The sequence below is a fragment of the Perognathus longimembris genome, chromosome 11 (assembly GCF_023159225.1).
Source record: "Perognathus longimembris pacificus isolate PPM17 chromosome 11, ASM2315922v1, whole genome shotgun sequence".
NCBI classification, from domain to species: domain Eukaryota; kingdom Metazoa; phylum Chordata; class Mammalia; order Rodentia; family Heteromyidae; genus Perognathus; species Perognathus longimembris.
In genome coordinates, this window is record NC_063171.1 from 53,230,202 (window position 1) to 53,251,061 (window position 20,860).

At 43.1% G+C, this 20,860-nt stretch overlaps 1 protein-coding gene across 2 annotated transcripts in view; it reads left to right on the forward strand.

Annotated features, from left to right (window-relative positions):
• Positions 1-8,084: 8,084 nt before the first annotated feature.
• The window catches only part of Lpgat1 (lysophosphatidylglycerol acyltransferase 1), a 68,630-nt gene continuing 55,854 nt past the window's right edge, over positions 8,085-20,860 (forward strand). The window contains exons 1-3 of one of the 2 annotated variants that reach the window (XM_048356823.1): positions 8,085-8,355; positions 9,012-9,208; positions 10,189-10,453. In XM_048356823.1, the coding sequence (XP_048212780.1) occupies positions 8,223-8,355; positions 9,012-9,208; positions 10,189-10,453 (595 nt within the window). In that variant the 5' untranslated portion in view covers positions 8,085-8,222. Of the gene's footprint in view, positions 8,819-9,011; positions 9,209-10,188; positions 10,454-20,860 lie in introns of both variants that reach the window. The other variant, XM_048356822.1, reaches the window with a different exon arrangement.

Consider the following 20,860-nt stretch of genomic DNA (forward strand, 5'->3'; position numbering starts at 1 on the left):
TTTGCCTCTTTGCCTCCAAGACTAATCAAGCCCTTTTTCAGTTTTACTCTTCTCTATTCTCCCTTTCAAGGAAGGCTTCATGTCAGCCTACATGAATCCTACCTACATTTGTTAGTCAGTTCACCCCCTCCACCTCCACAAGGCTTAGCCAGCCTCTTTTGTCTTCTTTAAACTCTAGTTGCAAATACCAAATGTCCACATAGCTTAAGGTCATTACATAGTATTTGGAAAGTCTCTATATACAGCTGGGCACTGGTGGCTCAACCCTATAATCCTAGCTACTCAGGTGGGTGAGAACTGAGGATCATGATTCAAAGTCAGCCTGGGCAGGAAAGTTCATGAGATCCATATCTCTAATCACAGAAAAAGTTGAAAGTGGAGCTGTGGTTCAAGTGGTAGAGCACTAGCCTTGAGCAAAAGGAGTGCAGGAACAGCACCTAGGCCCTAAGCTCAACCCCCAGAACCATAAAAAAAAACCTATATTTACTTTTTTCCTCCAAATAAGATTAGAGAAACAAAGTCTATATACATAGACACATAACAGTTACTAATATGTAAAATAACCCTATTTATCTAACCCTTACCTAGACTTCTGGTTTGTTCAGGACATTTTGTCAGTCCAATTTAGTTTACACAATGATACATGTAGTCTCTCTCCCATGAAGACACACTCATCTAACAAATATCAATTGTCTACATGTTAAAAGCCCCCATGAAAACAAAGCTTGCTCTTTTATTCATTTGTAATCTTGATTTGTTTCTGATTTCAGAATTGATGTGTCAGTATTTGTTGTGTTGTGCTTCTCAAAACTTACATGTACTAGGATCACTGGATGCATCTTAATAAAATTCAGGTGATCTGAGTACAGCATAAAATTCTGCATTTCTAAAACATTCCAGGTGATTTGTAATAGCATGTAAATAACAAGGCTGTGAGATCACTGGATTCCCTGCCTCATTACAGGAAGATTCTTTCTAAAGCTAAAGATCTCTGGGGTCCAGCCCAGGCTTGCTGACTCTCAGGTCCCAGACCTCTGAAGGAGGTCCCAGAATCAGCACTTAACAAGTTGTCTCAGAAATCCACATAAATACCAAGATTGAGGCGCAAAAGAACCCCGGATGATGCCTATGATAAGACATGTCTAAGAACAATTGAAATAGAATTAGGGAGCTTTTAGAAGGAAGTTATCAGGTCAGCCTTATGTGGAATAACTGTAACTATCAACACTTGGTACAAGAACTGAAAGTATATGATAATTTGACTTGAAATCTTGTAAAATTTTAAAAATCCCTTATTTGCAGATGCTTTTTTTTTTTTTTTTTTTTTTGCCAGTCCTGGGGCTTGGACTCAGCCTGAGCACTGTCCCTGGCTTCATTTTTGCTCAAGGCTAGCACTGTACCATTTGAGCCACAGCACCACTTCTGGCTATTTCTGTTTATGTGGTGCTGAAGATTTGAACCCAGGACTTCATGCATACAAGGCAAGCATTCTACTGCTAAGCCACATTCCCAGCCCCCAGATGCAGCATTTTGACATCACCTTTTTGACCATAATTCATAACACTTAAAGTAGGTGCTGTTCCAGGATCCCACAGCTCCACCTGGGGGCTTCTCATCAAGGCTATTTGGTTTCCAACAATTAATTTCAAATAATTTAGAACTCTACCTTAGATTATGCTTTGAAGCAAAGTTAAGAGAAACAAATAATTGGAAAGTATATTTCACGAAATATTTCTTAAAGATATTGCAAAAGAAAACACTTGTAAAGAAATTCCTTCTTCCTTATCCTTCTACTTACCATTAAGTACCTACCTAGTTGTGTCTGTAGGAGGGGGAGGCGGTTGTTAGCATCCAACAAGATTGTGTATGTGCAAAGAAGCTCTGTAATCTACAAAGTGCTGAAGAAATGCAAAGCGGCATTTCAGCCAACAGTCTCAGTATCCAACATGACAAATTCACTTCAAGCAGGTAGCTAAAGTAAGAGCGGAATAAAATGTTTTGCTTCCACGCATTATGATTTAAGCTGATGAGAACCACAGAAAGGGCCAAGCTACACTGCAGAAGGCTTGGATAAGAGTAGGAAATGTAACCCAGGTTAAGGACAGGTAATATGCTTTAAAGGAAACATTAAACACCACTATCAGCTTGTTGGCTTTCGATTTATCAGATTATCAGGAAGGAGATATAAGAAAGCAAAAGATAGAAGCACTTGGAGAACAGGGTGTAGAGGCAAGCTGGACCTTTGTAACTTGGCTAAGAGAATGCTCTGGAACCCAGAAATCAGAGGGTCAACAACAATTTGCCAGTACTGAGGATTTCCCTAGAACTGCACTCCTTTGGAGCTCAGCCTCCTGAGTAGGTAGGATTACATTCCCCAGCCACCAGAACTGGGCTAGAGGGAGTCTTTGATGTCTTAGCTGGACCGTGAGCAATGAATTTGACTAACTAGACACAGAAAGGAAAAGTATGAGCTTGTAAGTAGGGAGTTAATACATTCTTTCCTTAGTGTGGCCAGTACAATGAGAGGCAGAGCCAGGAGTTGGGGAGAAGAAAGGAGAGAGCAATGAGAGAAGAAACTAGAGAAAGCAGTATCCTCTGAAACTTCCTCTCTCTCTCAGTGAACAGCTTCTCTGCCGGTCGCTTGTAGAGAGCCACAGCAGTGTGTGTCAGGAATGGAGGCTCTAGAGCTAGAAAACTGGGAATTGAGTCTCACTTCATCAAGGCCTAATTGCTTAATCACCTCATTTGTAGAATGTAACAACAGGATCCTTACAAAGTTGTTACGAAGATTAAACGAATGAATACACATGAAGAACTGAGAAAGTGCCCTGGAATGTTCCGTGGTCATTGCCAATGATTCTTACTATTTTAGCATAATAGAAAGAACTGTTATTCATCAGTTCTGTTTATTTGGACAGTTCTTCATCATTGCCTCTGCCATGTAATAACATGTCCTCCTTTTGGTTCTCATGTTAGGAAAATATAATTTCAAATCTGAACCTTTCTTATTCAAGGGCATACATACTTGGTGACTTTTATAGGTTTTGTAAGTGGAGGAACTTGTCAAATATATTTTTCCAAAATGTATTATTACAAGTATATCAACCCAGTATAGGTCCTGAGGAACTAAAAGCAGAAAAGCAGTACAGCTTTTGGAGTTGCCAATACTTCAGGAACACTCTTTGTAGTCATAAACACTTATCGTGGATTAGTTTATCACACTAGGCAGGACAGATGGGGTGAGCCAAGGAAAAGAAATCTTGAACAGGTGAGAAAGAAGGTTCTAGTTGAGGGTGTTATCTACTGCAGGCTTCTGGAGCTATGTCTTACATGGAGGCTTGAAGGCCCTTTGGAAATGAGGGATAATTTTAGCCTTAAGAGGGAGTAACGGCTGAGCACCAGTGGCTCACGCCGGTAACCCGAGCTCCACAACAGGCTGAGATCTGAGGATTGAGGTTCAAAGTCAGCTTGGGCAGAAAAGTCTGTTAGTTCTTATCTCTGATCACTAAAATAAAGAAAAAAGAAAAAATCAGGAGTGGAGCTGGAGCTGTGCCTCAAGCAATAGACTGTTAGCTTGAATAACAAAGCTCAGGAAGCTGGGCCCTAATGGCTCAAGCCTATACTCCTAGAGACTGGGTTCTGAGAATTGTGGTTTGATGTCAGCCTGAGCAGAAAAGCCCCTGTGAGACTCTTATCTCCAATTAACCACTCAAAAATTGGAAGTAGAGCTGTGGCTCAAAGTGATAGAGCACTAGCCTTGAGCCCAAAAGCTCAGAAACAGTGCTCAGGTCCTGAGTTCAAGCTCCAGGACTGAGACAAAAAAAAAAAAAAAAGCTCAGGGACAGCACCCAGGCCCTGAGTTTATGCCTTATGACCAGCACAAAAGGGGAGGGGAGGAAAAGGAGGAGGAGGAGGAGGGGGGGGAGGAGGAGGGGGGGAGGAGGAGGAGGAGGAGGAGGAGGAGGAGGAGGAGGAGGAGGAGGAGGAGGAGGAGGAGGAGGAACATTATCTGAACAGAAAAGGGGCATGGAAAAGACAAACTTGTTTACTTCACAGTATTGTGAAGGACCAATCCCATTAATAATAATTACTGATATGGCTTAAAGTTGCAGTTAAAACTTGATGATTTGACCCACCTTATCTAAAAGATTTTAAGGTAACAAGTCCAACACATTTATATTATTTTATATAAATATTATTATAATATAATAAATATATAATATAATAAATACATAGTAAAATTATGTCTGTTGGTGATAGAAAAGAAAACCATTCATCTATCTATCTATCTACCTATCTATCTAGTTTTCTTTGATGATAAAGCTGACACAAGTCAGAATGCCTACTTACTTGGGCTTGCTTATTTCTAGGTTGCTACTGTTTCCTAGTGATATGGGTGGGGCCTGGTGGTTGGGTTTCCCCCCTAGAGAGGAAATAGTTCAATGGAACTTCAGTGCCTTCAGTGCCCAAACAAGCTCAGGTAGGTAAGATACTATTGTAATTGCCACCAGGAAAAAGCCAGGGCCCAGGAGGTTTTATTTGCCCAAGGGAACCCCTTCCTGGTTCTAATCTAATTTGTTATATGAATGTGTGGACCAGATGGGTAGAATTAAACTTTCCAAGGTATTATGGTTAGGTTGTTTGCAAATGTTTGGTGACTCCAGGACATATGAGAAGTCTTAGTTCTCTTTCAAAGGCCCATCCTCTGTTGGTTAAGATGTGGGCCTTAGAAACAGAAACTGTAATATGTGTGGTATATTCCTTTTTGTTCCCCTACTGGAGATGTTTGTGACGGTTCTGAAGTTAAGATGGCTTTAAGGTATTAGGATTGTAGAACAAAATCAAGTAGTCATTGAAGGAGGTACTTGCTTTCTAAAGGTCTGTTCACCTGGCTATCCCTATCCTCCTGTGTCAGTCATTCAGGCCATTCATCCATCCACCTGCAAGCAGTACAGTGGAAATAAAACACAGAAAAATCTTAGCAGACGATCTACATGGTTAAGTGGTTATCACAGCAAAAGGTAGAAAGAAACTTTTAGGCAAGAGGAAAGTATTCCATGTAAGGTGAAAAACTAAATACTGTGTAACTAAAATGAACCTTAAAATACAAAACATGAACTAGGACATAGTTCAAACGTAGTACATCTCATTTAGGCAGTTGACAGATTCAACTGTCCACTTACCACTTTGAGGTGTACTTATGCTTTGCTAACAAACCACTCTTCGTCATTTAAAAATGAAGCACAAGAAATAAATACAAGCATCATCTGAAATTGTTCCTTAAAGAAGTCAGCCCCCAAATAGTTTCTCTTGTATTATAGGTACTAAATTGGCTTAAGCTAAATCTACTGCTGTGGTCAGGAAGTTAAGAAAACCAACTCCTCTCTACACCTTGGGCACGAAACTAGGACATATCTACACCAGGAACACAACATGTTATACTAGTTGCTGAGTTCCAAGAAAAATCTAACATTGGGCTGGGATTTAGCAGGAGTGAGGTCCCATGTTCAGCCTTCAGCAAGTACCTCTTATCCAAAAAGAACAAAATAAAGAAAAGTCTAACGAAGTTGTAGCTAGTCAATAGAACTGAAACAGTGAAGATTAGAGCTCCCATTTTTCCTGAATGGGGTAGATGAGGAGCAACTGAAATATCAGCCACCTGCAGAGTGAAAACTAGAAGAATAATTTTATGGTTGCTTTGTGCCACCTCAGTTCATATATTGAAGCCCTACCCCCTACCTGTTCAGAATGAGATGTTTGGTCCTTTACAAAAATAATTAATTAAAAATGCAGTTTCATACATGGTCCCTAATGCAATCTGATTGGTGTCTTTATAAGAAGAGATTTCAAGAAAAAGCGGGGAGAGAGAGCAAGAAGACAAGTGCATGCATGGCAAGATGATCATTCGAACACCTAGTAAGAAGATCAGCAATGGCCTCAGAAGAAACCAAATGCCTACACCTTGATCCTTGATTTTTGGCCCCCCAAACTGTGAGGAAACTGGTTTCTATTGTTCAAACATCCAGTCTGGGCCATTTTGTTATTAACAGTGCTTGCAGATTAATACAAAGGAGATAAATAGGATCACATTATTTATATTTTATTATTTATATCAGTAGATTGAAGGTTTTTTCAAAGCAAATTATGTATGCTTTGTACATCAGAATCACCTAGGATACTTTAACAAACAAACAACTTCCCAAGTCCACTGGGTCAAGAGTGTTAAAATATTCTTCTATGATTGCCCAAGAATCTGGCTGTCTTTTTGGGAAGATACCCAAGTGATATGTTTTGTATTCTCAAGCCTGAGGTATATTGCTCAAGGTATTGCTTGATCTTTGGCTCTTTTCTGTGTTTGGCTTGCAGTACTAACTCAAATGTTTGGTGTTCTGGTGCTCTGGCAGATGTCCTGCCATCCAAGAACCAATAATGATTCCCCTAGCAGGTCATCTCTCTCCAGGTGTCAGCAGATGTTTACTTAGCATGTGAGAAAGTGGAATGGGATGGAACAAATGGAATCCTGAGGGGGATTTTCTTTCATTTCTGGAAAGAAATGTGTGCTTCACATATCTTTTTTTTTTTTTTTTTCTGTTTTTTTGGCCAGTCCTGGGCCTTGGACTCAGGGCCTGAGCACTGTCCCTGGCTTCCTTTTGCCCAAGGCTAACACTCTGCCACTTGAGCCACAGCGCCACTTCTGGCTGTTTTCTGTATATGTGGTGCTGGGGAATCGAACCCAGGGCCTCATGTATACGAGGCAAGCTCTCTTGCCACTAGGCCATATCCCCAGCCCTGCTTCACATATCTTACTTACTTATGAACACAATGAACACAGTTTAAACAATAATCTTTGGTACACATATTATTTCTCTAACTTGGTTTATTTAAAGGTTCTAAAACCTTGGCACCTAAATTAACAGAGGGAATGTAAGAAACAGAATGGGCATATGTAATTTAACTATTGTTATCAATCAGTCTCTTTGGACAGTTCTTTGTCATGGCCTATGCCTTCTATTTTGGTGTGTGGGGTAAAGATGATGAATTGAACTCAGAACATTGCACATTCTAGACAAGAGCTCTACCACTGATCTACATCCCCATCCAATGCCTTTTTATGACCTATACAATTAAAATATAACACTAAAACAATACAGATATAAAAGGCTATTAATAAAAGGAAAGGGATCTAGCACATATGTCAAAAGGCTCCATGCTGGGCTAGGAATGTGGATCAGTGGTAGAGCTGAAGCCCTGGGTTCCATTCCTCAGTACCACATAAGCAGAAAAAGCTGGAAGTGGTGCTATGGCTCAAGTTGTAGAGCTAGTGCTCTCTACCTTTTGCCTTGAGCAAAAGCTTCAGGGACAGTGTCCAGGCCCTGAGTTCAAACCCCAGGACTGGACACCAAAAAACAAAAAAGGCTCTATGCTTTTATTTCGCCGCCACTAATGGAAAATATTCTTGCACATGCATAAGGTGAAGTTTCCCCTTCACCTGTGGACCAAATTGGAATTGGAGAGAGAGAGAGAGAGAGAGAGAGAGAGAGAGGAGAGAGAGAGAGAGAGAGAGAGAGAGAGGAGAGAGGGAGAGAGAGGAGAGAGGAGAGAGGGAGAGAGAAAAAGAGAAGAGAGACAGAGGAATAGTGTCAGTTCAAGGAAATATAGTGATGAAAATTTTCTTTTGTTGTCTTAAGGTCTCACGATGCACCCTCGGCTGGCATGGAACTCCTTAGGCAGCCAGACTGGCCTTGAACTCTGAATTCTCCTGCTTCATCCTCTTGAGTATTGAGGTTATAGCAGTATGCCATCATGCTGGGCTTGAACATCTTCCAAGTAGACAGACTAGAAGGCAGCCCTTCAGATATGGCAGTTTCCTAGAGGCATGTAAAAACTGCCCTCCTGTTTACACATGTGATCAAGGGAGGCAAGGTTTTATCAATGTTTCTGTGGTTTGTTTTTTGGAAATGTAGGCAAGTCCTTTTTATTTTCCCATTGATGACATGCCCTTGAGCAGCTACACCAGCTCTGGGGTGACCCGGCCTGTCTGAATTCCTAGGACCACGGTTTTGTTCTATTTTTTTTCTTTTTCTTTTTTCTCAGCACTCGTTCAGTGTCAGGCAGTGGGCTAAGGGCTTCGGTCTCTTTGACCAAGCTCATCTCCCAGCGTGGCCGGCCGGGTTCGCGCCGGGTTCCTCTGGGCAGGGGCTGGGGGCGGCCGGGTCTCTGGGATGGCCCCTCCTGTTCCCGGTGCTTTCCAGAAACCAGAATTCTGGCACTTGGAAAGGATTGACTTCAAACTCCAGACTCAGGGCTCGGAGGAGGCCGAAGAGCTGCGCCCCGGGCACAAGTGCATTTCGCCAGGTCTTCCAGGAGAAGGCTTCCGAGTTCGGGGCAGGGAAGGGGTCCTAACAATGCAAAGCGGCCGCGTGCGCCGCCCAGGGCTCCGGGCCTGGGCGGCGGGGCCCCCCGAGCGGCGCCAGGGACCGCCCCCCAGATCTTTCGGGGCCGCGCCCGGCCGGGTTGTGGGCGCCGCGAGGTCCCGGCCTAGCCGGCCCGGTGGCTCCGGGGGGCCTGACCCGCCAATGAGCGGGGGCCGCCGCGCTTTCATTAGGGGGCGCTCTGGGGGCGCAGTCCCGGCTCCCGCCGCTTCCTCCCGCCGCCCCTCCCCGCCAGCCCTGGAGAACGAACGCTGCCGAGCCTCGGGGACCGAGCCTCGGAGCCGCCTGGGCCGGGCGGGCCGGGGCCGCCGTCTCCTTCCGCCGGCCATGCATTCTTCCGGCTCCTCCGATCCCCGCGGCGCGGGCCGAGCCCCGGCCAGCTCGAGGTAACCCACGGCTCGGCGGGGCGCAGGCCCCGGGGAGGGGGCGGGGAAGGGGTGTCGCCGGGCCCGGGACGAGGGCGCGGTAGGCCCCGGGGAGGAGGCGGGGAGTGCGGGGCGGCCGCCGCCCGCCTCCTCCTCGGGGCCCGCCCCGGTGACAGGTCCGGCCTCTAAGTCCCCGCCGTCCCTCTGTCCGCAGGCAGCCGCGAGGGGAGTAGGGCGCCCGCGCGCGCCCGCTCGCGCCGCGCGCCTCGGGCCGTCTCGGCCGCCGCCGTGTCCATGACCGCGACCCCTTGGCCGGGGACACCCGTCGCCGCCGCCGCCGCCGCCTCCGCCGCCCCGCCCCGCGCCCCGGTCCTCGGGCCCCGGGTCCCGCTCGCCCCCGCGCCCGCTGAGGTGAGCCTGGAGCGCGGGCCGCGCCCGCCCGCCCGCCGCCGCCGCCGCCGCCCGGGTCCTCCGCCTCCTTCGCCCAAACCGCTGCGTCTCCCCGCCGCGCACGGCCGGGGACCCCGCTCCCCGGGCTCTCTCCTCATCCCTCGCTTCCCCGTTCTCCGTGCGGTCCGGGGCCGGCGGGGCATCCTCTCCTCGCCCCGCGCCCCCGGGGCTTCGCCCTCCGTGCCCCCCCCCCCCGCCCCCGGCTCCCCTCCCCCTCCGCCGCTCGCCCGGCTCTGCGCCTCGGTCTCCCGCTTTCTTCCTCCCACCCGGTCCCTTCTCCACCCTAGGCCCCTTTCCTGTTATAATTTGGGGGGGGGGGGGGAGAGAGGGGAAAAAAAAAAACAAAAACAAAAAGGAAACCAGAGTCCGCCTCCCCCTCGCTTGGTTGCCAACGGGAAAGCAGCGGACGCCGGAGACCTGGTCCCAGCATGGATCCGCTTGCGGGCACGGAGGCGGCCGGGGGACCCCGCTTCCCGGGGTCTCCGATCTCCAGGTCCCCGGCTCAGCCTGGCTCCTGTCCCCGGGGCCGCCGCTTTGGAGCTCGCTGAGGGTGTCTGGAGCAAGTGGCTCGATTTCCTCTTCTTCTTACTTCAAGTCCGAATGGAGCGCCGCGGGGGGACGCGGTGCGGCGGTCGCCGCCGCTCCGGGAGCGGGGATCGTGTCCTCGCTCGCTCTCGGTGACCGGCCCCGCGTCCCGGGGAGCGGCACCCGTGACCTTGTGCGGCTCCTCCTCCCTCGCTCCCTGTCCCCCCCCCCCTCTGGAACTCCTCCCGGGCGGGCGATCACCGAGGTACTGGGCCCGGGGAAGCCGGAGGACCCTCGTCTCCTTCTCCTCTTATTTGTGTGCTGGAGGCGCCCTGGTGCGCCTCTGGCTCCTGGAGATGGGTCTCACCCATGTTCCTTTCTAAATGAATTTTCTTTTCACCCCCACCCCCACCCAGAGAGACAGGATGGACTCCAGTGTGAGGATGGCTGTGACTTTGGAAGGAGCTCCGTGGCTGGGCTGGATGTGGGTGAAAGCCCTGATGAGATTTGCCTTCATGGTCGCCAACAACCTGGTGGCTATTCCCTCCTACATCTGCTATGTGATTATCCTGCAGCCCCTCCGGGTGCTGGACAGCAAGCGCTTCTGGCATATAGAGGGAATCATGTACAAATGGCTTTTAGGAATGGTGGCCTCCTGGGGATGGTACGCCGGATACACAGGTAAGAGCCGGGGTGAAAAAAAGTACTTTTGTGGAATGCATATGGAAAAAATAAATATTGCAGCGTTATATTTAAAGTCAGGGGCCATGATTGACGGTACATTATGCTTTGGGTTGAAGGTGCTTCTAGGCTTTCAGTATTGAACAAATAAATAGGAGACGGTGCTCTCTGGTTTCTCGGGGAAGGAAACATGATGTTCTCAGAAGTGTAATGTCATAATTAAGTATTGATAAGTTCCTCGAATTTTTTTATGTGATTGACATTCATTTATTAAAACTGGTCTGTGAAAGCTCTTAGAAGAATAGGAGTGAGATATATAGCACTTACAACAATATAAGATAGTCTGTGAACATTGGACTTATTAGGCCATAAATGCTGGGAATTTAGAAAGGCAACTGGGCTCTGCTTGTGCTAAAACAATGTAATAAGTGCTTTTTCTTCTCATCGAATGTGATATTGTACTGTGTTGACATTTTAAACCAAACAACAACAGAAGGATCTTTTCTGTTAGGCACGCATCTTTTGTGTTCTAGCATCTATATTTTATCCCACTTAAGAATATTAAATTTTAAAAATTATCTGTTAAGCCAACTTATTTCTTGAAGTGTTTAGTAGATTTGTTTCGGGTTTTAAATTGCATTTTAGGGAGCAGGAGTAGCACTGTTCTGAAGTGGACTTTTATGAAACTAAATGAATAGTAGCATTTATTTTTCTATTTGTAAATCTTAGGTTCTCTGAGAGCTTCAGCTTCTACCTTGACAATACCATTCCCTTTATTATATTTATTTGACATTTTTCTCTCAGAATGAGGATAATGAAGAAAGTCGTGAGGTGTGCAGCGCTTGTCAGACCTGGAGTTTTTAACCACAGAAATGCATATCGGTCATGCAGCAGAAGTCAGGTCAGCCATAGTTTGCAGTTCATAGCTTGGAAAAAAGAGGAGGGTACATACTCTCAGAGTCAGGCCTCATGCAGTTCTCCATTTTAAATTCTGTCTTCCTCTTTCCTGCCCAAGCTTCATCTGCAGATTGTGTCCATACCCAGGAGAAAAGGACTGACAGCACACAGCTTTTATGGAGTCTGGCAGGCTCTTGCTATGTCAAAATGTTCTCAGATGCTTCAGATGAAGCCTTTTTTACCCCCCTTCCAGCAGTGTTGTGAACTCTGCAAGCACTGAAGCCCTTGGGGTAGCATATACATGGCTTCCTTATCATTGGTCTTTTTGAGATTCTGATACTCCTGGAAACTGTAGGTGATTTCTAGTCCTCTTTTAGGCCCTCATGGTACCAGTAGCAGTGATAGAGGGGAAAGAAAAAGGAAAGTTCTAGTCTGTGCTGTGCTGCTGAATTCTTATCTGACTCACACTACTGTCTTAGAGAGGCTTTGCTTGATATAGTTTGCCAAATATGCTATGCAATTTCTGATGGCTCTCTTCTTTATACAGCGTACTTTAATTTGCTTGTTCCATTTGATCTCATTGTCTTTTTAGAAACTGATTCTCTTGTTCCATTTCAACTCATTGTCTTTTTTTTTTTTTTTTTTTTTTTTTTGTTTTGTTTTTTTTTTTTTGGCCAGTCCTGGGCCTTGGACTCAGGGCCTGAGCACTGTCCCTGGCTTCTTCCCGCTCAAGGCTAGCACTCTGCCACTTGAGCCACAGCGCCGCTTCTGGCCGTTTTCTGTATATGTGGTGCTGGGGAACCGAACCTAGGGCCTCATGTATCCGAGGCAGGCACTCTTGCCACTAGGCTATATCCCCAGCCCAACAACTCATTGTCTTTTTAGAAACTGATTCTAAGTGTTTATTATATTTAAACATGATGCAGTACTGAAGTGTTTGTGTTTATGTGTGTGATATATTTATGGATGAGTGTCAGTATTCATGTGTGTGATATATTTATGTATTAGTGATAGGAATATGTGAATATGTCATTGACCTTGAGGTTCTGGAGAATACAGTGCTGCTGGTTGAAGTTAGTTGCCCTTTGGCCATAGCACAGCTGCAATGTATTTTTTAAGCATATTTCCTTGGGGTATCTCTTCTTTGCCAACTGTAGCACTGCGACACCCCCCCCTCCCCCTTGGAAAGTGCTCTTGGCATGATCTGTGTATCATGGTCTCTCTGAAGATTCTACTCTTCTTCAGGCTACTGTGTGTTGACAATTTGATCAGTTTCTCATTCAAATATAGAATGCTTTAATATGTACATTATAAGTGGTTTTTCCCATAAGCAGAATAGTTGATGCTAGCAAGTCTGGTCATAGTTTAATCAAAATAGTCAAGAGCTCAAAAGAATAGAGGGTTGAAATTTGTTGAAAGTCATAACCAGGTGTAAAGAAGCCATCCTATCCAAGAGTTGATAAGCAAGTGTACCCGTAAGAAGTATCTCAGGGGTTAAAAGCCCCTTTCTTTGCTCTATGTACTTAATTTCTTCCCTTGGTATGCAGAAGATGGTGCATTTGGTTTTTGTTGTTGTTACTGTTTTTCTTTCCCTAACTCCAGTTTTCACAGATGGAAAATTGAGCATTCCAGAGGCATTCTGCACAGCAGAATTAGCAGGGCCATGTTTTAGAATAAAAATTGCCAAAATTTTGTTAAGGAACCACTTAGGAGAAGCCTTAAAATAGCAATTAGGAAACTGAAGATTGAATATTGGTTTAGAATATCGAAGTTTGAGATTGTGACATTTCAAAATGTGTAAGACAATTCAGTTACTCAGCTGTGCTGCTGGAGACTTAGGGTGAGTATCTCACCTACATTGACTGCCTTGTATGATAGCCACTGACTGAATGCAATTGTTTAAACTTAGATGATTAAAAATATAAAATTGCAATTCAGTTACACCAACCACATTTCAAATGCTTTTTACTTGGAGGCTGACTGCTGGCCACTTAGTGAACAGTGCAGATACAGAACAATTGTACCATCACTTGTATCATTCCACTTGACAGAGTTAATAAGCAGTAATTAGGACTTATTTCCTTAGAAAGTTATATATTTAAGATGCACATCTGTCTCTAGTTCTAAACGGAGTTCTGGACAAGAGGTGCAACTTAGTGGCAGAGCAGTTGTCTGGCATGCCCTAGGTTTGATCACAAATCAATGAACATAACTCTTTTAGGTATACAAGAAGATTTATTAAAGTTCTGCAAAATTGCTTCTTAATTTGAGAGAAACATTACAAAGACATTAGAGACATGCTTTTTAGAAGAGGAATGGGGAGGTCTTGCATTTAGTTTGCATTCTCAGAGCTTGAGACTCAAAGATGAAAGTGGGATTTTTCTGTTCTTTCTGTCTTTGCTGAACTCACAATGGACTTCTGCATGTGTGGATCTGGAGTTAACCAGGACATCCCTCCCACCAGTTTAAGTGGAGATTGGAAAATTTCAGAGCTATTTTTGCTCAAAGTGTGATTATTTAAAATCGTTTTTAAATTTTTCATTTGTTTTAATAAAGTCATTGTCCTCCAAACACAATTGATTAAAGTCTTAGAGAAAACAGTCTGAAGATTATCATTGTAAGTAGAAGCTCCAGAATGTCTGTATTGGATTGAGTCTTTTGGGCCAGAGTCCGGCTGGCAGGGAATTGGAGTACCTGGGGAATTGCTGTCAAGCTGGTTTTGCTTAGCAAATGCTCTTTCCCTTAGATTGGGTATTTGCTTGGGGTGGCTTTAGGGAAAGCTGATGCAGATTAGGCTTAATTTCCTCCCACTCCCCAGCTGCATTGGCCCCATGTTTGTCTTTGTGGGTTATTTGATTTTGTGGATTTAGTAGTGCTCTACTTTTTTGTTCTGTTGGCATAAAAATATGTTGTATACCCCAAAAAATAATGTTTAGGGATTATACCTGATCTTGAAATTCTAGACAAGGTTGGAAAAGTATATCTTGTAGAGAAGTCTTTTCTATCTTTGATCCACAAAACCAGCTTAGTATGTCAAGATAGTTACATTTTTTTAAAAAAAGGGAAATTGAATAGGCTTTTAAAAAAACCATCAGAAACATCTACATCTGAACTAAGTGGTGTTTCAGGATGTATTTTTTATTATGAATGCAGTTAGCATTTGAAAGGCATTGCTGTAGTGGAGCTAATGAGACTCTAAGCATCAGTGGTATTGATCTAGCTTTAACTGTGATGTCTCTGCTCACTAGTGTGGGTGAGAGGCCTTACTTGTTCCATGTACACTGGATCTTTTTATGGTTCTAGAGCATAATTTGTTGCCTGAGGCTTGCCTGATACTCAGAGTGTTCAATAAGTATCTCTTTTGTTGTTTGTATTTTTTTATTTTGTTTTATTTTTGCAATGTTAGGGATTGAATACAGAGTCCCACACATGCTAAGCAGTTCCAGCCCAAGTGTCTTTCTTTTTATTTTAATTTTTGAGACAGAATCTTACTATGTAGTCCAGGCTGGCATTATACTTGCAATCCACCTGCCTCCATGCCTGAGTGCTAGGATTACATTCATGTACCATTAAGCCTAGCTCCCAACATCTCTTTCTTGAATAATCTCTTTCTTTCTTTCCTGATCCTAGCTGAGATTCCTTGTTTGCCTACTTTCCTAAAAGGTCAAATATCAAGGTGGTTACAGTCCATAAACTATAAACCCAATCCAGTAATAGAAAATGAGTACTTGTTAATGTTACACAGCTTTTATTGAGCTTCTGTTATGTGTAGGAACAGGTGAAAGTGCTGACATCCCAAGCCAACTTTAAGGAACTCACTGGTATTGGTGGAGAGACAATGTATAGTATATTGAATGAAGCTGTCAGTCATAGAGATGTACTGTAGGATGAAAAAGAAGGGGCATCATCACCACCAGATCAGTACTGATCAAGCTTCTGGTCTGCCACTGTAGTAGGTGGTCGGAAGGGCACAGGAAACATAAAGGAGGAGAGACTTCAAATTCTTGGGCAGTGTTTCTCTGTAGTCATCTAGTGTAATTCCATCATCAATTATGAGAGTAGATTTTGTTGTTGGTAGTAGGGCTTGAACTCAGGGCCTGGGCATTGTCCCTGGGTTCTTTTTGCTCAAGGCTAGTGTCATACCACTTTGAGCCACAGCTCTACTTCTGGTTTTCTAGTGGTTAATTGGAGAGAAGAGTTTCATGGACTTTCCTGCTTAGGCTGGCTTTGAAACATGATCCTCAGATCTCAGCCTCCTGAGTAGCTAGAATAGTGTCTGGCTTGGAGAAAATTTTTACAGCATTTTCACAACTTTCTTATGCTTTATATTTGAAGGACTAAACAGATTACAAAATGCTTGGTTCATCCTTTCCTAAGTATCTTACAATATTACACAAATGTCTTCTGGCATTAAGTGTTTTTGTGGAGATATAGAAAAGCCAGCCTCGGGGCTGGGGATATGGCCTAGTGGCAAGAGTGCTTGCCTCATATACATGAAGCCCTGGGTTCAATTCCCCAGCACCACATATACAGAAAATAGCAGAAGTGGCGCTGTGGCTCAAGTGGCAGAGTGCTAGCCTTGAGCAAAAAGAAGCCCAGGAACAGTGCTCAGGTCCTGAGTCCAAGGCCCATGACTGGCCAAAAAAAAAAAAAAAAAAAGAGTAGAAAAGCCAGCCTGAATATTTCCCCAATATTAGTCATTTGATCTTTATAGCTATGTACCCAAAGGATTCTCTGTCTCTGTTATCTAGTGATTTTACTGGGGTATGTTGGTGTTGGCTTTTTAGCTCAAATTTTCATGGTAAAGTATAGATTTAAGTTTGGTTTTATTTCAGGATAGTTTTGTTTAATTCATCTTAGATATTTATTTATTCATCTTACATGAACATCACTTCTCATTGTTTTGATTTTCTTTTTTGGAGACTAATTACATGTATGTCAAATCTTCCTTTGCATGTTTTTCCATTTTAGTTATTTTCTTTTCCTTTAATTCTTTTATATACTTTTTCATTTCTGTTTTATGGTCTTTCTATGTTTTGTGAAATGTCTGCTCTTTGTTCTTCATTTCTGTGATAGTTTTGCTTATTCTTCTAGATTCTTGTTTAGTTCTGGCAGTTTTTGCTTCCTATATTCCTCTTATCTAGATGTTATTCCTTCAGTTCATATATTTCTGCTTTTATAGTCTTGCTCATAGGGATGGTGTGGCTTCATTGTCTCTTTTACATGTGTGCACAAATAATTATTGTTGGGCATGGTGGTATACACCAAAGTAATCTCAACTCAGGAAGCTGTGGAAAGAGGATACCTAGTTTGAGGCTAGCCTAGGCTACATAGTGAGTTTCAAGGCTAGCCTCAGCTACTTAGAGAAAATACTCCAGAGAGACAAAAGTTTTGATAATTTTATCTGTTCTAGTATAATTATTCTGATGACTATTCTTTGGTAACATATTTTGCTGCTCGTTTCTATTACTTTTTCTTTATCTTAATTTTTTTCCTTCCTTCTCTTCCTCCTTCCCTCCCTCCCTGCCTTCTTTCTCATTTCCATCTTCTTCTCTTCATCCCTTTCTTTTTTAGAGTTTTGCTACATAGCCCAGGTTGGCCTCAGATTTTCTTGTGCTCCTTCCTCACCTTCCCAAGTACTGGAATTATAGGCAAGTGCCCCTGTATTCAGCTTGTAACATTTTTCTTATAATATCTCTTCATCAGTGCCTTGCCACCTACCTTTTTATTCCTTGTAACTTAATGAACTTGATTTTCCTAAGAAGTTATTTTAAGTGGTTTGGTTGGAGTCAGAGTAGATTTCCAGATTTTTTTTTCTCAGAGATGGTCCTTTTCACATAGGGTGCCTGAATGTGTTTATTGTCACAAGTCTTATTCCTCTTCAAGTGAGACTGAGTGGCCTTTTGCAGCCAGTTCTGGACCTCCCACTCCTTTTGCAAATGTGACTGGAGGAATGTTGACAACCCCAGTGTGCTAGCTGAACCCTTTTCTTTAAGGAAGTTCATTGCAACTGTTGCTTTCCGAGATCTGCTGCTGCTGAGCCCTTGTCAGCTCAGCACATACCACTGGCACATCACCATCGCTGCACCATTTCAGGATGGATTCTGCCAACCTTCTTGGATCCCAGCCCCTGTTCTCAGGTACTTTTGAGGTTTATATATCTGTGGTCCCTCTTGGTTTGCTGAAGAAGAGTTCTGTATGTTTTTCTATTGCCTTGTTGTTTTCCAGGGACAGTCATGTCTATACTGCTTTCAGAAAGTGCAGCATAGGTTCTCACTCTTCTGTTCTTCATGTTCAAGTATTTCTTTTATCATTTTACTGTACTGTTGATTATTATAAAATGAAGACCATTTTTACTAGCTAGCTAATTTTCTCTGAAGTTGCTCATAAGAAGAAGCGAGAAGTAGCCGCCAAATGTGTATATGTATGTGTGTATTTTCCCTCCCAGTGGTTCCTAAATTGTTATCTTGAACTGTTTACTGACTGCATGTAGTTAGGACATCTACACTGTTGCCACTTGGGTTCAGTAAGAAAATGTCATCAAAATCAATGAGAGAAATGAGTTACCTTTGATACTTCAGTAAGGAATATGAATAAAACATGACACTAATGCCATTCTCTAGAATCTAATCTGTGAATCACCTTGGTAAGGTTAAAGATCACCAATGGCCTTCAAACTTTGAAAATATAAATTAATTTCCTGTTTCTACCTCTCTTGATATAAAAATGAGAGTTTACTAAGTACTTAGCCTTTGTTGTTTATGTATGTATGTATGTATGTATGTATGTATTTTTGTGCCAGTCCTCCATGCTGTCCCTGAGTTTATGTGCTCAAGGTTAGCACTATACCACCAGAGCTACAGCTCCACTTCTGGCTTTTTGATGGTTAATTGGAGATAAGAGTCTCATGGATTTTTCTGCCCGGGTTAGCTTTGAAATGTATCCTCAGATCTCAGCCTCCTGAGTATCTAGGATTATAGGTTGAGTCCCTGGTTTAGCTTTCAGAGTTTAAAAACTAATAGCCATATTCAGTAGCTGATGTGTTTATTTATTAGCCTTAACAGGATTTACATTTTTTTGTGTGTGTGCTGGTTCTGGGGCTTGAACTTAGGGCCTGGGTGCTATCCTTGAGCTTTTGTGCTCAAAGCTAGCATTCTTCCACTTGAACCACAACTCCACTTTTGTTAGTTAATTAGAAATAACCTCCTTAAGCTGCTGGTGGCTTCTAATCATGATCCTCGGATCTCAGCCTCCTGAGTAGCTAGCATTACAGGCGATGAGTCATTGGCACCCGGCTATTTAAACTTTTCACAAAGTTAGTTACCAACATTTCAACATTAGTGATATTTCATGAATCATGGGGAAATTTTTATTGTTTCCAGTTACTCTTGAGAAATTAGTGATTGTGCCATCCTGACCCTGATTCGTGCTAGGAGCTGCCTGCTGGAGTTGTGTGATGGCCTGTGCTCTCCAGTTCACCTGAAAGGCTGCTTTTCCTTCACCTTTGAACTTACTCTTCTCATTTGCCTTGCCTTAATCCTTGGGCCCCAGAAAATTGGGTGATGTTTTATTTGTTTAAAAAAATTAAGCCATGGGACTGGGAATATGGCCTAGTGGCAAGAGCGCTTGCCTCCTGCACATGAAGCTCTCGGTTTGATTCCCCAGCACCACATATATGGAAAACGGCCAGCAGGGGCGCTGTGGCTCAGGTGGCAGAGTGCTAGCTTTGAGCAGGAAGAAGCCAGGGACAGTGCTCAGGCCCTGAGTCCAAGGCCCAGGACAGGCCAAAAAAAAAAAAAAAAAAAAAAAATTAAGCTATAATGACTATTCTGTCTGTGATAGGCATATGATAGTTTGGGATTACATAAATACACCAAGTATATAGCTGTAGTTGTGCTTAAGACTTGTGACTCTATCATTTCAAACTGAAAGTTGATTAATATTCTCCACTACTCATTTTGTGAAGTAGAGGCATTCATTGGGAACTGAACATGAAGAGTGACTATGATTAGCAAGAGCTGTAGTCACAAGTTTTTCAAGTTTTATGTACTATGTCACTAACCTAGCCAGGCATTTCCTGTTTGTGCACACATTACTTCTTAGTAGAATGTCTCATCTCTTCTTAAGAATACAGTTGTGTAAAATCTAGATCATTAGAAATTGTCTTTACTATTTCATATCTTAATAGGAAAAGCAGAGCAGGTCTGTTTGATTTATGTTTATTTTACAATATACAGAACTATAAAATAATATAAGAAAAAAATTACTTATAGTGTTATACTTTTCCTCTATGACCTAGTAAGATTTGATCAGATCTTGCTTCCAAAACACTTTGCCAAACTTTTAAACATTTGTTAAACATTAAGCAATCATATGAATTTACTGGATAAGGTAGAGGCTCAAGCCTGTAACCCTAGCCTGGAGTCAGAAATTGGGGATAGCAGTTCTAGGCCAGCCTGACCAAAAAAATTAGAGAGACGACTCCATCTCACTCAGTGGCCGGGCACCTGCTAACATGGTATTGGGAAGCACAGTAGCTAGGCTCAATGGCACACTCTTGTCATCTCCAGCAACACAGGGAAGGACCAGTTAGGAGGATTGTAGTCCAGTTCAATCTGGGCATAAGCTGAGACCCTACCTTGAGAATACCAAGGTAAATAGGAACTAGAGGCATGGTTCAAGTAGTAGAGTACCTTCCTTGAAAGTTTAAGGTTCTAAGTTCAATCCTCAGCACTGAAAAAAAAGTCTCTCTCTCTCTCTCTCTCTCTCTCTCACACACACACACATACATCAAGTAGACGTTTGCGTTACTATAATTAGAAATTCACATTGTTTATGTAAGGGAAAAATACAATCTACTTACATCAAAGTGTTCCTGAGTCATCTAAAGACCTAGCTTTAGTGTTGAACATATAATAAAAGTATAAGAATATTTGCTATTTTGAAGTATACAGTTTGGTGTTTTTAGTATATTCACATGGTTATGTATCCCTCACTACCACCTAATTCCAGAACATTCCATAATCCACAAAAGAAATTCCAAACTCATTAGTTCTTCCTCCCCATCTCCCCTCCCTGCCCCTGTTAACCACTAATCTGTGTTCTGTCTCTGTGGATTTGCTTATTCTGGACACTTTGTATAAATGGAATCATACCATATGTGATCGCTTGTTTGGCCTCTTTCAGTTGACCTAAAATTTTCAGTGTTCATATTATAACATACCGGTACTTTATACCTTTATATGGCTAAGCAATATATTCCACTGTGTAGAGATACCATATTTTGTTTATATGTAGTCCATCAGGTAAACAATTAAAGTTGTTTTCACTTTTTGGCTATTATGAATAATGCTGTTTGAATTATTTTTGGTGCCAGTCCTGTGGCTTGAATCAGTGTTCTCCCTGAGTGTTTTTGCTCAAGGCTAGTGCTCTACCACTTAAGCCACAGCTCCACGTCTAGCTTTTTGGTGGTTAATTGGAGACGAGGGATCTCATGGACTTTCCTGTCCT